General features: G+C 32.0%; 1 protein-coding gene across 1 annotated transcript in view; it reads left to right on the forward strand.

Annotated features, from left to right (window-relative positions):
* Positions 1-15,255, forward strand: part of Dp1 (satellite-binding protein 1 Dp1) — a 61,016-nt gene that overhangs the window by 27,185 nt on the left and 18,576 nt on the right. Inside the window, exons 7-10 of the mRNA XM_023170497.2 lie at positions 750-1,163; positions 5,119-5,513; positions 12,810-13,007; positions 13,067-13,913. Of these exons, the coding sequence (XP_023026265.1) occupies positions 750-1,163; positions 5,119-5,513; positions 12,810-13,007; positions 13,067-13,913 (1,854 nt within the window). The remainder of the gene's footprint in view (positions 1-749; positions 1,164-5,118; positions 5,514-12,809; positions 13,008-13,066; positions 13,914-15,255) is intronic.

The raw sequence follows: 15,255 nt of genomic DNA on the forward strand, positions 1-15,255 counted from the left end.
ACCCTTTAATCATACGAACTATGGTCAGAATGAGTAGGTAAAATTTTGAGACTTGCAAACACATTCAATGTAGATTTAGAACTTTTCAATTCTTATTGGGAATCATTTAACAATACTGAAAATATTGTAATTGATTGGTTTATATTTGCTTTTTTTATATTTTTTTCATAACGTGTAGCTGATAGTTATGGATTATTGTTACAGTACATATTTTGTAAAATATAGGCAATGCCATAAATAATTACTGATGCCAAGAACTCAAGGGAACGTTAACAACTGAATAATATAATATAAAATGCATACCAATTAACGTGTATAAACAGTATACTTAGTGTTACTTTTTTGAAATTGGTTGCTTTCTTCGTTTCTTTGGAAGATTCCCACATTTTTTTTCCTATCAAGATAAAGAAGTAGAAAACCAAAACCTCTCTTTCGCAAAAATTAATGTCTCATAAAAATATATCCCTTTTAATTTGAATAAACAGTAAAACTATGAATTTTACCATATACATCTTTATTTATATTCCATTTTTTTGGCATATCTAATTCATGTAAAAATGACGAAAATATGAAATAAACTATCTATCTTCTTTCTTTATTTCTGTGTCAAAATTGTAATTAGAAGATGAGTCCAAATGTTTAAATGTGAAATAAAGTTATTGTTATTATTATTATCTATTATTACTGTATGTCCTATTGAAACAAGATACTTGAAGTATCAATAAATAATTTCAATTTTTATTTTCTAGTCAATAAATTGAAAGATGAATTTAAAGTTTTAATCAATATAGACAAGAGTGGTTTAGTCAGAATTGAAGGTAATAAAGAAGACGTAGCAAGCACAAAGACCGAACTTGAACAGAGAATTTTCAAATTGGAGAATGAAAAAGAAAAAGATGTGATTATTGAACAACGTCATTATAGAAATATCATCGGAACCAAAGGTGATAATATCAAGGAAATAAGAGATAAGTTCAACCAAGTACAAATCTACTTTCCTGGTCCAGGAGACAGAAATGACATTGTTAAAGTGAGAGGACCAAAAGAAGACGTGGACAAGTGTGCAAGGTACTTAGAGAAGCTAGTAAAAGAACTAGGAGAATCATCATATCAAATAGAAGTTCCAATATTCAAACAGTTCCATAAGTTTATAATTGGAAAAGGTAAGAATTGTCAAATTTGACCTTCATTAGTATTTTCCAATTTCTGTTGACCAGTATTTATGTAATATGTATGGAATTATTTTTCTACAGTTCCTAAAACCAGTTCCAGAAATAATTTTGAATTCAAATTTTTATGTTTGAAGGTGATTGACAATGTTTCGTGATTAATTTCATTAGTTCGGATTTCCATTGTCTGTTATTATATTAAATGATTTGAAATTCCTGAAAGAAATAATAAAAAAGAAGAATTACTTCATTAGTTTTTTCAGGGATTTCAAATCATTTTATATAATATCAGACAATGGTAGTCCGAACTAATGAAATTCTTCAAATTTTTATACTGTCATGTCGAGCAAGTGTTTTATTGTACTTGATAGAGAGGGCTTATATTTCCTCTGTCTTGGTTTCACCATAATATTTAGGTGTATAATTTGGTTCTCGGCATGGAGTCACTTTTTTTATGAGATTCTGTGGTCTTTGCCTCACTTTTGATTCAATTTTTTTTTCGAGACTGCAGGCAGTTGCAAGGGAAGAAAGTAATAAACATAAAAAACACGTGTTGAGTGGGCATCCATCTCAATATGATAATTGAAACTTGTTCCAATTGAGTTCATACAGGCAGTTGAGTTCATACAATTCAAAATTTAAATTGTTTTACAATAATTAAACTAAAACTAGAAAATATCTATACAAATTAAATAAATTCATACTAGCGGTATTGTTTTATTATGCTAATTTGAAAAATTGATTTTTAAATCATTGTAATGTTGATCCAAATATGTCTATGCCTGAGTGATATCTATTTGCAAGTCTTGGTAATCTGTTCACCATAGCAGGAAAGGTATAATTTGTGACGAGCTCTGTGAAAAGGTTGTGCATTTCTAGTTTGTTTCACAAAAATATTCAACCCAATTTCTCCTAAATGTTCAGGACAATTACGGTTACCCGAAAAAAGTTTGTAAAGAATACATAGATGAGTTTTCGTTTTTCAAGTAATTTAGTCCTGACAATATTTTGACATAACAATAAACAATTTATATCTAACATTATTGCTATTCAAATGTCAATTTTGTATTGAATGTTACACCTAGATTGCGTATTTTAAGAGGTTAAAGAGGAAGATTAAACTGTTTAATCTTCGACTTGAAGATAATAATAATAATAGATTTATAGTCCAATAATTCCCATTTACAGAACAATATAAAATTTTATTCACAATACTTAACTATAAACGAAAAATAAAATAAACAAAAAAGAAAAACTAATTCTAATTACCTACTTCAAGTACATGTTAGCAATTCTGATGTTATGAAGGTTAGTGAAGAATAAATCACCATGGGCACAAATGCTATTGAAATTTGTGCACATAACATAATAATAATAATAATATAATAATAACTTTTTTCGTCTTATCAATCATATATATGATATAAGACGTGTCATAAATAAAAATATGAAAATTATATAAAACAATAATAACGGTCCACAATATAACATAGATCAGACACTTGAAACAATTACTTAACTATATACATAAAAAATAACACAAACACACATATATGTTTACACATACATAAATATACATAAAGTAAATTTATCTTTTACTAGGATGAAAGGAATGCAGTGAAAGCAATAATCATGATAACAGTGTATCCCGTTCTAAGAATTCTTCTACGCTATAATATCCCTTATTAGTTAATAGCTCCTTTATTTGTTTTTTAAATGGTATAATATGCAAATCTTTAATAGCTTGAGTCAACGTATTGAATAATGTTATGCCATTATATGCAAGTGATTCCTTGAATGTCGATGTTTTATGTTTTGGGATAGTTAATAAATGTCTATTTTGTGTTGCATAGTTATGAACTATTGATTCATCTCTCAGATTGGGTACATTATTTTTCTTGCAGAAAGCAGGAACAAAATGCTGAAGTTACCTTGTATCTATCTATATATATATATATATATATAAAGCTCTGATCCATGTGAAAAATACTGTACCCAATCTGAGAGATGAATCAATATATATTGGGGAATTGAGCATAATGTTAGTTCTTGCTCTGAGAGGTCTAAAAATGGATTGCAATCGTGAAGCTGGCCATGGTACATTGAAGTTAATTTGTTCAAGAATTTTAGGACAGTCAACTCTCTCATTCACTAACTTGAATAAAAATATGAGCAACGCACATTTTCTTCGATGCTCTAAACTAAAAAGTTCCTAATGTTCATATATGACATCATTACTGATACCTCTCTCGGGGTAAGAATCATCTTTTCTGAAAATTAGAAACTTACAAAACTTTCTTTGAACTCTTTCAATGGCTATGTTATGAATCTCATAGAATGGACTCCAGACGATACTTGCATATTCTATCTTCGAACGTACGTAGGTGAAGTACAACAGCTTCATGGCTTTAATATTATGAAAGTTTCTGCAATTTTTAACAATGTAACCATAAACTCTGAAAGATTCTGAAACTTTTTGTGAAATGTGTCTACCAAATGTTAATTTATGATCGAATATTACCCCTAGGTCTTTGATCTCATTACATCTCAGAAGATTTGAATCCTGTATTACATACGAGAATGTATAAACCTCTTTTTTTTTACTATAACTCACTACTCTACATGTCTCCACATTGAGTTTCAATTTATTATTGCTACACCAAGCATCAAGAAATTGTAATTGAGAATGAAGATTTACACAATCACCTACTTCTATAATTATAGAAAATAATTTCAAGTCATTTGCGAAGCATAACCGCTCACAAGCTAAACTTTCACATAAGTCATTAATAAACAATAAAAACAAAAAAGGACCTAGGTTTGATCCCTGAGGCACACCAGAAGAAGCTATGTATGTTCTAGATTTATAACCATTATAGGACACGAATTGTTTTCTACATGTCAGATAGGATTGCATCAGCTGACAGGCAGTATTTGAAAAACCAAAACTCATCAGTTTATTGAGCAAGACACCATGATCAATTTTATCAAATGCTTTAGAGAAATCCGTGTATATAACATCAACTTGGCCATTGTTATCTAATGCCTCGGAAATAAATTGAGTAATAATGACTGAATTTGGGTATATGATCCTCAAAAATACCATATAAAATTGAATATAGGTTATCGACTAATTTATTAACGTCCTTGGTCGTACCTAAATTACTCCAATCAGTTTCCTCTCTCTCTATACAAAAATGGAAAGATAACTTGGTGATTGAAACAGAAATATTTATGATTGTGCAGTCATTTATACTTACTGTCTGAGTATCCCGAAAAAACAAAATTAGTTCTAGCTAATCATGAGCTCTATCTGCAGTTGATTCAGTAGGATGTTCACTGCACCATTTGTAGACAAAGTCCGGAAACAACTCCATAAACACACACTCCAGGGTGGGACTCAGAATAATAAACATATTCCGGAGAGGTGCATGTGACATGTCCAACAGGTGTACAGGATCTGTTCATCAATTCTGTCAGATTGTTTTATATGTATATGTAGTAATGTATCATATATGTGAAAATTAACGCAAATATTTGAATGTTTTATATCATCTGTTGGATCAGATCAGAAAAGTCAACTGTAACGTGGACCTAAAATATTCAACAAATTGAACAAGTTTGCAAAAAATTCTAGCAATACATTAATTTTCAATTCCAATTCATTTTTCATTCTAGATTTCTGCAGATGCAATATAATTATTATACTTTTTTCTTTTTTACTTTCAAGAGACTTTTTTCTTGTTACTGCATCTAATTTTTAGTAAAGAAATTGCATAATTTCCAACTGAAAATTTTTTGTTTCCAGTACATTCTTGATCCATTTTAGGCAGGCTTGTTCTCTACCAACTGCAAATTCATAATCTGCTCACTCATGGCATTCACTATGATGTCTGCCCTTAATTGAATTTTAAGAACACAAAATGGATGTAGGTATCCTAATTTTCAGGTGGTGCTAATATTCGTAAAATACGTGAAGAGACCAATACGAAGATTGATTTGCCAGCCGAGGGTGATAAAAACGATGTTATAACAATAACTGGTAAAAAGGAGAACGTTGAAGAAGCTCGTGACAAAATACGTAAAATACAAGATGAGTTAGAGTCTATTGTTAGTGAAGAAATAACAATTCCCCCTAAATTCTACAATTCATTAATTGGTGCTAAGGGCAAGCTCATTCATTCTATAATGGAGGACTGTGGAGGTGTTGCCATTAAATTTCCTACTGCTGACAGTAAAAGTGATAAAGTCACGATTAGGGGACCAAAAGAAGATGTTGATCGTGCTAAGCAGCAATTGCTTGACTTGGCCAATGAAAGGCAATTGGCCAGTTATAGTGTAGAGGTATGCTATTTTCAGTTTGAATAGTTCTTCACTAATAAGCAGTTTCTGATGTGTTTTTATTTTATCAGCTCAAGACTGAATTTTTTCAAAATTTTCAATTATCCACTTGATGTTACAAGCCATTATCAGATTGATTAGTTTCTACAAACTGAGTCAATATTGATTAAGAATAAAATTATCAAAGTGTAAATATGGATAAAATCCAGTAGGAGATTTATCTGTTATCATGGAAAATTTACGTAAGGTCTTGAAATTCTTTATAAACCCAAGAATATCTTTCTATGTGGAGATTCAAATTTAGATTCATACAATATTATTGAAAATAATTACAAATATTTCATAAACCTATGTGATCTTTCAAGTAAATTTAATTTGAAACCTAAATTCAAATAGCTTACAAGAATCAGCAAAAAACATAGTTTTGGATGTGTGATGCACTTTTTCGAACCTTCGGTATAGTAATGAATATTACTGGAGTTTTTTCCCATCACCTAACCGTTATTTTAACATCTCGACACGTGTTTCGATCACCAAACTTCAAGAGGAAGTTTGACCTTCCTCTTGAAGTTGATCACTTGGTGATGGAAACACTTGTCTAGGTGTTAAAATAACGGTTTGGTGTTGGGAAAAAAAGTAATATTCTAGTTTTGGATGTCATAAAATCTGGTCATAGGTCAATCCTGATTGAAATCTATATAATATCTCCAAAAATAACATGTACTTCAAAAAAAGGTCTTTTGATGAAACCTCCTTAAACAATTTCAAACAATAACTTTTCAAACAAGATTGGACGAGTTTGATATTAATTTTACACTAATGAATGAAGTATGTAAATCAAATGCAAAAAAATGGTTAAATTGTAAAATAAGAAGAGTCCAGCAAGTGTCTCAAATAACTACGTTATATCAAGACACTTTTTTCCAGAAAAGATAAGTGAATATTTCATTGCAAATAAGCACAGAGATTTGAAACAGCTAAGAGAACATATTATCAAAATTAATTTTTTTTTAACGGTGACAATACAAATGAAGCAACATGGAAGTTAGTATCTGAAATTACACAAAAATTTAAAGGCCACAAAACATGATTATTGAACATTATACTATTTGCTGAAACAACTTAAACAGAAACAATCAAATTCTGAAGCTTCCCCATTATAAATAAATGTCATGTTGCAAATGAAAGCATGGTTCTTGAACCTTTTTCTGAAGACAAGTTCGTCACTTTGATCTATTCTTAACTAAAAAACGAACGTATCAAGTGGCACAGATGAAATTCCCTATTTTAGGGTTGAGTTATGTAGTAGAACCTCTCGTTTATGTAGTGAACTAGTTGTTTCCTGCGGCTTAGCCCACATAAATTTCGGTTTGTCACATAAGTTTCGTAACAGACCATTTTAAACAAATAGTTACAATATTTTTTTATTAACCCAAAACTTCCAACTTCAATGCAATCTTTGAACCCCTATTTTTCCCTTGGGGGTGGAAATTCCTGATTCACTTTCTTGATGCTTATTTACGCTATACAAAAGAACCTACCTGCATATTTCAAGATTCTAGGTTCAGTACCTTGGGCTATACGTTGATATAAGAGCGGGCAACAGCTAAAAAATTATATATTTTTACTTTAAAAATACACTAACTAAAAAAATATCACAACTGCACTGAGCATTACTCAATGCAGTGGTACTTAGAGAATCGAATTATGATACCTATAAAGAAATTCACAAAACTAACAGAATCGTCAACGACGTCTGCCTGCGTTCTGGTCGCGTCCTTGGCGATGACGCTTCATTGCTTAGACCGCCCCTCTATCCCCGCGCATCGTCCCCTGTCATCTTACAGTAGACGCGACGCATAATGGTTTACTGCATTGCGTCAAGTTAATCTTATCATGGTAACTTTTAAACGATTCGTCCAAATCACTTTGGGTAAGACACATAGTTTATCTATATTAAATACTCAACTCTTTGTTGCACGCTAAAATTATAGAAAAATAGTCCCTTGTTGCACGAAAAAACTAATATCTGTGTTTCACATTTTTTTATTTCAGAAACTACAGAAAAAATATGAGTTTTGATGTGGTACATCATTTTTGGCATCATCTGATCATCATTCAGATGCAAATTACCTAATAACCAACTGAAACGATTAACATTCATAAGTTGGTTGGCTGATATAAGAATCGTGCATATCTGGAGCGCTGCTTCAATAGTCCTTATGACTACTGAGAACTTTTATTCCCATCAGAATATTCATACCTAGGAAGGTCCTGATTTCCGTATTATTGGTTGGAAAATAAGGTCTACCCAGTCGTTGCTGTATTTGTTGGGCATACAAATTAGTTTGGAATACAATGTGTTCAACTACGTTTGTTGTCATGAAGAATTCGAACAATTTTCCGGAAGTTGGGCCATTCAAATCTCTCACAAAATCAAGAATTCCACTTGATTCCACAAATGGGAAACGTTCGTCAACAGTTTGCAGTTTATCCCACGTCACAGCAACCTGGGATGATTTCGTTCGTTTTCCTACTATTTGTTTGCGTTTCATTTTGGGATTTCTTCTCAGAAGTTCCGAAAGTGGTATTTCTAATTCTGAGTTATATTCTTCTGCATGTTCAATATCCGCAGCATGTTCAGGTTCATCTTCTAGAACGATACCAGATACAACTGGTTCTTCTTCGGCATCACTTCCGATATCTGATGCTAAAGATTCTGCACCACTAGTTGTATCATCATACAGCTGATCCCACATTTCTTCCTTGGTCATTTCCACAACTCTGAATGGCACAGGACTTCTCCTATCCATGATCATTTCTAAAAATTATTCATAATTGGCGCATGTTCACATAAAACTGTTGAAGTTGCATGGTGGTACATATAACGACCACCACTAAAGGTAAATTTTTTTCTACTGTTCATCATCAAATATTCGTATGTGTGCGAAAATTAATAAAAGAGTATACTTACACAATGAATCAATAGGAAATATCGGTTATATCAACTGAATAAACACTAAGAGATCCAAATCAAATTGACCGTTCACCAATGAGCTAAAAGTTCATCTAACTGACCATTTACCGCCATGTCACGTGCTATCTTTTATATTCTACTAGCTACCGCCATCTCTTTCATGGAGGAAGAACCTCAAAGAAGTGCTATAGATCGATATTTCAGCTCCAGCACACCGGTAGAAACATTTGAAAATGGTGGTAGGTATTTTGTACCGCCATGCATCAAGTGAGACAGATTGGGTGGTACAAAACGTGTATCACCATGCCGGAAAGAGTTAAAACGACAATTGTATCAATTTTCATAAGAATTCGACAGATATTCTAAAATGTGCATTGTTAACAAAGTATCCAATTTAATTGTATTTATGGCTCAGTATTTTGCATATAGTGGCTACCACATAAGAGGTAGATATATGCTATCGCGGACTTATCCTAAATAGTTCTAAATAAAACAATCATACGGTAAATTATCTGCATGTAACTCCAACAGTATAGACAGCGCAAGCCAAGATAGCTCTCAGGGAGTAAGAATTTTTCCGGCTTACTTGATACTTATCATTATATTACGATCAAAATTACACAAAACCTTTTTAAATTGTGTTATTCTGATGTATAAACTGTATTTATGTAAAGTTTCATCTAAATCCGTTCAGTCATTTATGGGTGAAAGAGCCACAAACATCCTCACAAACTTTCACATTTATACTAGTATATAGAATAAAGAAAATACTTTTGTCTAGTTTCTACTGTGTTTATTTATTCATTACGACCGGTTTTGGCTTTTAAGGCCATTTTCAAGTAATTGCCACAAATTGACAAGTTGCGTCTTAAATAGTGTGGACAGGTAGGTATCTGCTCTAGGTACCTGACCTAACACGTTACCAATATTACAATATGTCACGATTACCAACTATTGGATGGATCCTAAAATTCCTAAATTCAAAAGGGGCGAACTGCATAGATCTAGTTGGTCGTTGAGCGTTATGAATGTACAATTTATTTATTTCCAACGCTTCCAATAAATTCATCTCCCTTCCTTTGTTACATGTATGAAGAATTTTCATGTTTCCTTTATTTATTGTATGGTTTGTTTCTTTCGGTATCTTATGTCGAAGTTTCTGCCTGTCTGACCTGTATAAGCTGCTGGGCAGTCCCCACATTCTAGTCTGTATATGCCCCATTTTTTCCATTTATCCCTTTTGGGTTTTGCGTTGAATAACATGTTTCCCAAATTATTCCTATTAGAAAATGATGTGCTTATGTTGAGTTTTGAAAAATAGTTCTTTATATTTTCTGAGAGCTTCCCTGAATAACTTATGCTAGCATATTTTCTACCTTCTTTATGTTCTTCCTGATTTAGGTATAGTTCCTGCATGGTCAATTTTTTGTTCTTATTGGAGATCATTTTGCGTTTTGTAATAGTGAGATCCAGGAAGTTAATGCTGTTGTTTTGTTCTATTTCGACCGTGAATTTTACCTTATCGTGTAGAGTATTAAGGAAGTTCACGAACTGGTTTATCTGTCTCTTCGAGCCGTCAAAACCCACGAGGATATCGTCCACATATCTGAACCAGAATGAAATGTGTTTTTGGGATAAGGCATTCTTCAGGATACACGTGTTTTCTAAGTTGTCCATAAAAGTGTCTGCTCAATGGTGACCCCATTGGGAGGCCTGAATTTTGCAGGTAGAAGTTATCATTGTACTTGAAGTAATTTTGTGTGAGATAGATATGAAAGAGGTTGCATAGTTCCTCCGTGATATATGGATTGGTATTCTGTTTATCCAATAGGTCTTTCAGCAGAGGAAGGCATTTGTTCTTCGGAATATTTGGAAACATGTTTTTCATATCAAAGGATACTAATTTAATGTTATTAATGTTGTTAATATTGGCCAGCTTCTTGGCCAGATCTATGGAATTTATCACGGTATTTGTTGGTGTAAATTTTGTTAGCTCTCTGAACTTAGAATTCAAGAATTTTGACAACTTACTAGTTGGAGCGTCAATGTAGGATACGACTGGTCTGGTGGGGTTGCCTTCTTTATGAAGTTTAATCAAACTGTACAAATCGTACCGTACTTCATAAAGAAGGCAACCCCACCAGACCAGTTTAATCAAACTGTACAAATCGTACCGTACTTCATAAAGAAGGCAACCCCACCAGACCAGTCGTATCCTACATTGACCGGTCGTAACGAATATCAAAGTGATAACTGTTTGACGAATATTAAAACTTGTATGCACTGTTTGGAACCTTTGTGTAGTAATGAATATTACTGGAGTTTTTCCCAACACCAAACCGTTATTTCAACACCTTGACACGTGTTGCGATCACCAAAGAAGATCTTCCTCTTGAATATGATCACTTGGTGATCGAAACACATATCGAGGTATTGAAATAACGGTTTGGTGTTGAGAAAAAACTTCAGTAATATTCAATATTAAAACTATAAATGTGCCTATGAATTTAGGAGTTCCCAAGGGTCACTCGTCGGACCTATTCTCTTCATCTGCTATATAAATGATCTCGACAATTCACACACTGATGCTCATTTCACTTTGTGCTGATGACACTTCCATTAGAGTATCTGAGAAAATGCTCACCTGGAAAACTGTTGTAAATCAACTGTTGGTTTACAAATAACTACTTATGTCTGAATCCAGAGAAAACAAACTATTTACACTTCTATAATAGACAAAAACGTGTCAACACCACAAGTCTCAAAATAGAAAACATTGATTTACAGAAACAACAAGTCCTAAAATTCTTTGGCGTATTAATCGATGAGCATCTAAACTCACTGTTCTGTATTAGTCTCAGGATTAAACTCTGAAGAATGTGAATAAAAAAAAAAACTGTGTTTAGTCTGAATCTTTTGGGAAGCTTCTACATTTCTTATGATGCTTTTAGAACCTAAAAAAGAGTTGTTTGATCTTTGGTTGCTGTTTCCAAATCGACAAGTTATGAGAACAATTTGACAAAACTTAGTTTATTAACACTTCCTTCTCTTTATATTATGGAATTGTCTCTTATGTTTTTTCAAACAAGTCACAATTTGAACTCGATAACAGTTATTATTCTCGGTTTATCAAGGCGAATGATGAATTATCATATACCACATGCTGAATATAATAAATAAATTTACGAATATACTAGGACTCAAAATATTAAAACAGTCGTAAGTGGAGATATAAAAAATGAGCCTGAAGTTCACATCTTTAGAAAAAAAATACTGTATAATTATGTAATTGTCTTTAAAGGAAATAAAGGTTTTTATTATTATTATTATTATTATGATCATTATTGTAGGTTTGTATTAATTTTACAAATTCTTATTTGTAATTTTCGTTATGAACGTTTTTTGCATAGATAAACAGATATTTATTCATGTTTCTATTCATAAAGATTTTACACACAACAAGAATGTGGTTAAATAATAAATTACATTTGAAGTTACATACAAATTACAATCAAACCGAATCAAAGAAGACAAAAGTTCAAAACTCTATCAACAATTTATGAGTAGGAAAACTGGTTATATGCGATTAAAATATGTAAAATCTCATATAACCAGTTTTCCTACTCTTAATGGTAATAAGAATTATAATACTAGAAATTCCCTACAGTTGGAAATTCCAACACACAGATTAGATATATCTGAATAATGTCCCAGGCTTATGGCCATTAAATTGTACAATAAACTAGGTACAATAAAAAATCTGGCTCTAAAACAGTATAACTATCAAATCAAAGAGTTGCTCCTGGATAAATCCTATTATTCACTCAAAGAATATATGGATAATAACTTATGACCATGTACATGTGTATCATCTTAGGAAGATTTTAACAATAATGCTGTTACATAAATAACAAATTATTTTTGGTTTTGACTATTATATATTATGTACATGTCCAACATTTTAGGCAGATTTTAATAACGATGCTGTTGCATAAATAGCAGATTACTTTAGGTTTTAACTATTATATTATCTATATAAATTGTATGTTGTACCTCTAAATGCACAGAGTTTGTATTTTTAATTTTGTATTTGTACACGTTTTGACATACTCAGTGTCATCTATAGATGATCCAAGTGAATACATATTATTATTATTATGGTTGAATTATCTAAATAGAGATAATCAGTAACAGTAACAACCCAGATCATCATTAAAAATGTCATCGATTGAGTAGCGACTTACCTGTATAAGTGTATGTTTATATCAAATATAGATATTCAAGAAAATATTCCCAATTATTTTCAGTTTCACTTTTTTTAGGTTCGTGCCAAAGCACAACACCATAAGTTTCTTATCGGTAAAAATGGAGCTAACATAAAAAAAATTCGAGATTCAACAGGAGCAAGAATAGTTTTTCCATCCAACTCCGACGATGATCGTGAAGTAATCACCATCATTGGCAAAAAAGAAGCAGTTGAGGAAGCTAAAGCAGCTTTGGAAGCCACGATTAAAGATATTGTAAAACTATTTCATTAGGTGTTGTTTTTTGTCTTTTACCTGAAACCTTATTTTTACAGGATAACATTGTAGAGAGTGAAATGGAGGTGGAGCCACGCCACCACAAACACTTTGTTGCTCGCCGTGGGGAGGTTCTTCACAGAATTGCTGATGACTGTGGTGGAGTCACAATATCATTTCCTCGTTCCGGTGTAGAAAGTAACCGTGTTGTTTTGAAAGGTTCTAAAGAATGCATAGAAGCTGCTAAATTCAGAATCAATGAAATCATATCAGATCTTGAGTCAATGGTTACTATTGAGTGCATTATTCCTCAGAAACACCACAGGACTGTTATGGGTGCTAAGGGTCACAAAGTTCAAGGCATCACGTCTGATTTTGATGTACAAATCAAGTTTCCAGAAAGGGACAACCAAGAGGAGTATATCAATTATGAGCAGGTCAATGGTGATATTAATGAAGAAACTGTTAGGCAGTGTGATGTAATAAAAATAACTGGCAAAGAATCCAATTGTTACGATGCAAAACAAGCTCTCCTAGATTTGGTTCCTATTACTATTAGCGTTGACGTTCCTTTCGATTTACATCGATCCATCATCGGACAAAGAGGGCGTGACGTCAAAGATCTGATGGATAGGTTTGATGTTCATATTGTTCTTTCTCCCCCTGACGTTAGAGAAAACATAATTAAAATAACTGGTACGGTTTCCAATGTTGAACGTGCAAAAGAAGCTCTTTTGGAAAGAGTGCAGGAATTGGAATTGGAGAGGAAAGATCGTGAACTGCGGTCTTATGCTTTACAGATTGAAGTTAATCCGGAATATCATCCAAAGATCATTGGAAAGAAAGGAGCCATCATCACTAAGATTAGAAAGGATCACGATGTACAAATCAATTTTCCCAAAAAAGGTGAGTACTGTTTTGTAATTTGATATATAATTTTTGCACAAACAGTAAATATAAATATATATTGAAGATGGCGGCAGCGAACGGATCGTTGGTGAATTCGGAGTTCAAAAACGAGTTATAAATTCAGTGAATGCATGATCCATCCTAGTTGGCTTCGCTATTTTTGCAAATAATACACTTAAAGCTAATGAAATTTTTCAAATAAAAAAACTATCTTCAGAATGTCACATTGAAATGTGTGGGGTAGATTATTATGCTGGCGACAGTCACATTGCAATAATAAATATTTATATACCAGGAAGTGGAGAGATGAACGTTTTTGAAGAACATCTATATTCTGTACTGAACTTTGTAAATAAAAAATTTGACTTAATTTTAACTGGGGATTTTAATATTAATCTTGATAAAAAAGAGACTCAAGAGTTGAAAATATTAAATGATATGTTGGAATCTTTTCAATTGAAAATAACAACAAATAAACCAACACGTGTTTTCACAGATATGAATGGAAGTATCTCCACCAGTACGTAATCACAAAGTAAAAAAAACATTTGAATAAATTTGGTTCAAATTCTTCACATTACTTAACTCAGCAAAGTAATGACATCAAACTCCCACTGCCTACCACGTCTCTTGTATATGACTCTTTTATCTACAAAGGTGGCAAAATATATAATCACTTACCACTTGCAATAAAAACCATTGGATCCTTCTATAAATTCAAAAGAGCAGTAAAAAATCTATTATTAGACAGAGCCTATTACAGTCTGAATGAATACTTTAGTGAAACACTAGAATAATCCTTATTTGATTTCCATATGTCGCATAGTGTTGCTCATCTTTTATTATGTATAGTTGTGTAGATTTATATAGTATTAAGTGTGACATGTTAACTTTTATTAACAAGTTTAATTGTTGTTGACATATTTTCTCTGGTATCAGTGCTATGTATATTATATATTTTTTTTTTATTTTTTAACTTTGTAACCATGATGTTATTCATGAACAATAAAGTACTTTCTCTCTCTAAATATACCCCCTTTTATATTATATTTGTGACGTCATAAACCATAATGTTTTTTTCTTTATTAAAACTTAGCCAGTTCAAACCAAAAGATGAATTATCAAATTCAAACTATGAACTTCGTGACTTGAGAACAAGTAACTTGCAAGAATTTGCTCACATACAGAATTTATCAGAAATATTAAATGATGCCTTGATGTCAGGTGTCCTTAGTAAAAATGACTTAACTTATCAAACGTTCCAAAAACAACAGAACTAGCTCAGATAAAAAATAACTTACAATACTTGCATTGGTACATGTCAGTGTCAAACTGTGGT

Source organism: Leptinotarsa decemlineata, unplaced genomic scaffold (genome assembly GCF_025532065.1).
Source record: "Leptinotarsa decemlineata unplaced genomic scaffold, Ldec_3_MD MMD2_P_RNA_scaffold_7, whole genome shotgun sequence".
Lineage (NCBI taxonomy): Eukaryota > Metazoa > Arthropoda > Insecta > Coleoptera > Chrysomelidae > Leptinotarsa > Leptinotarsa decemlineata.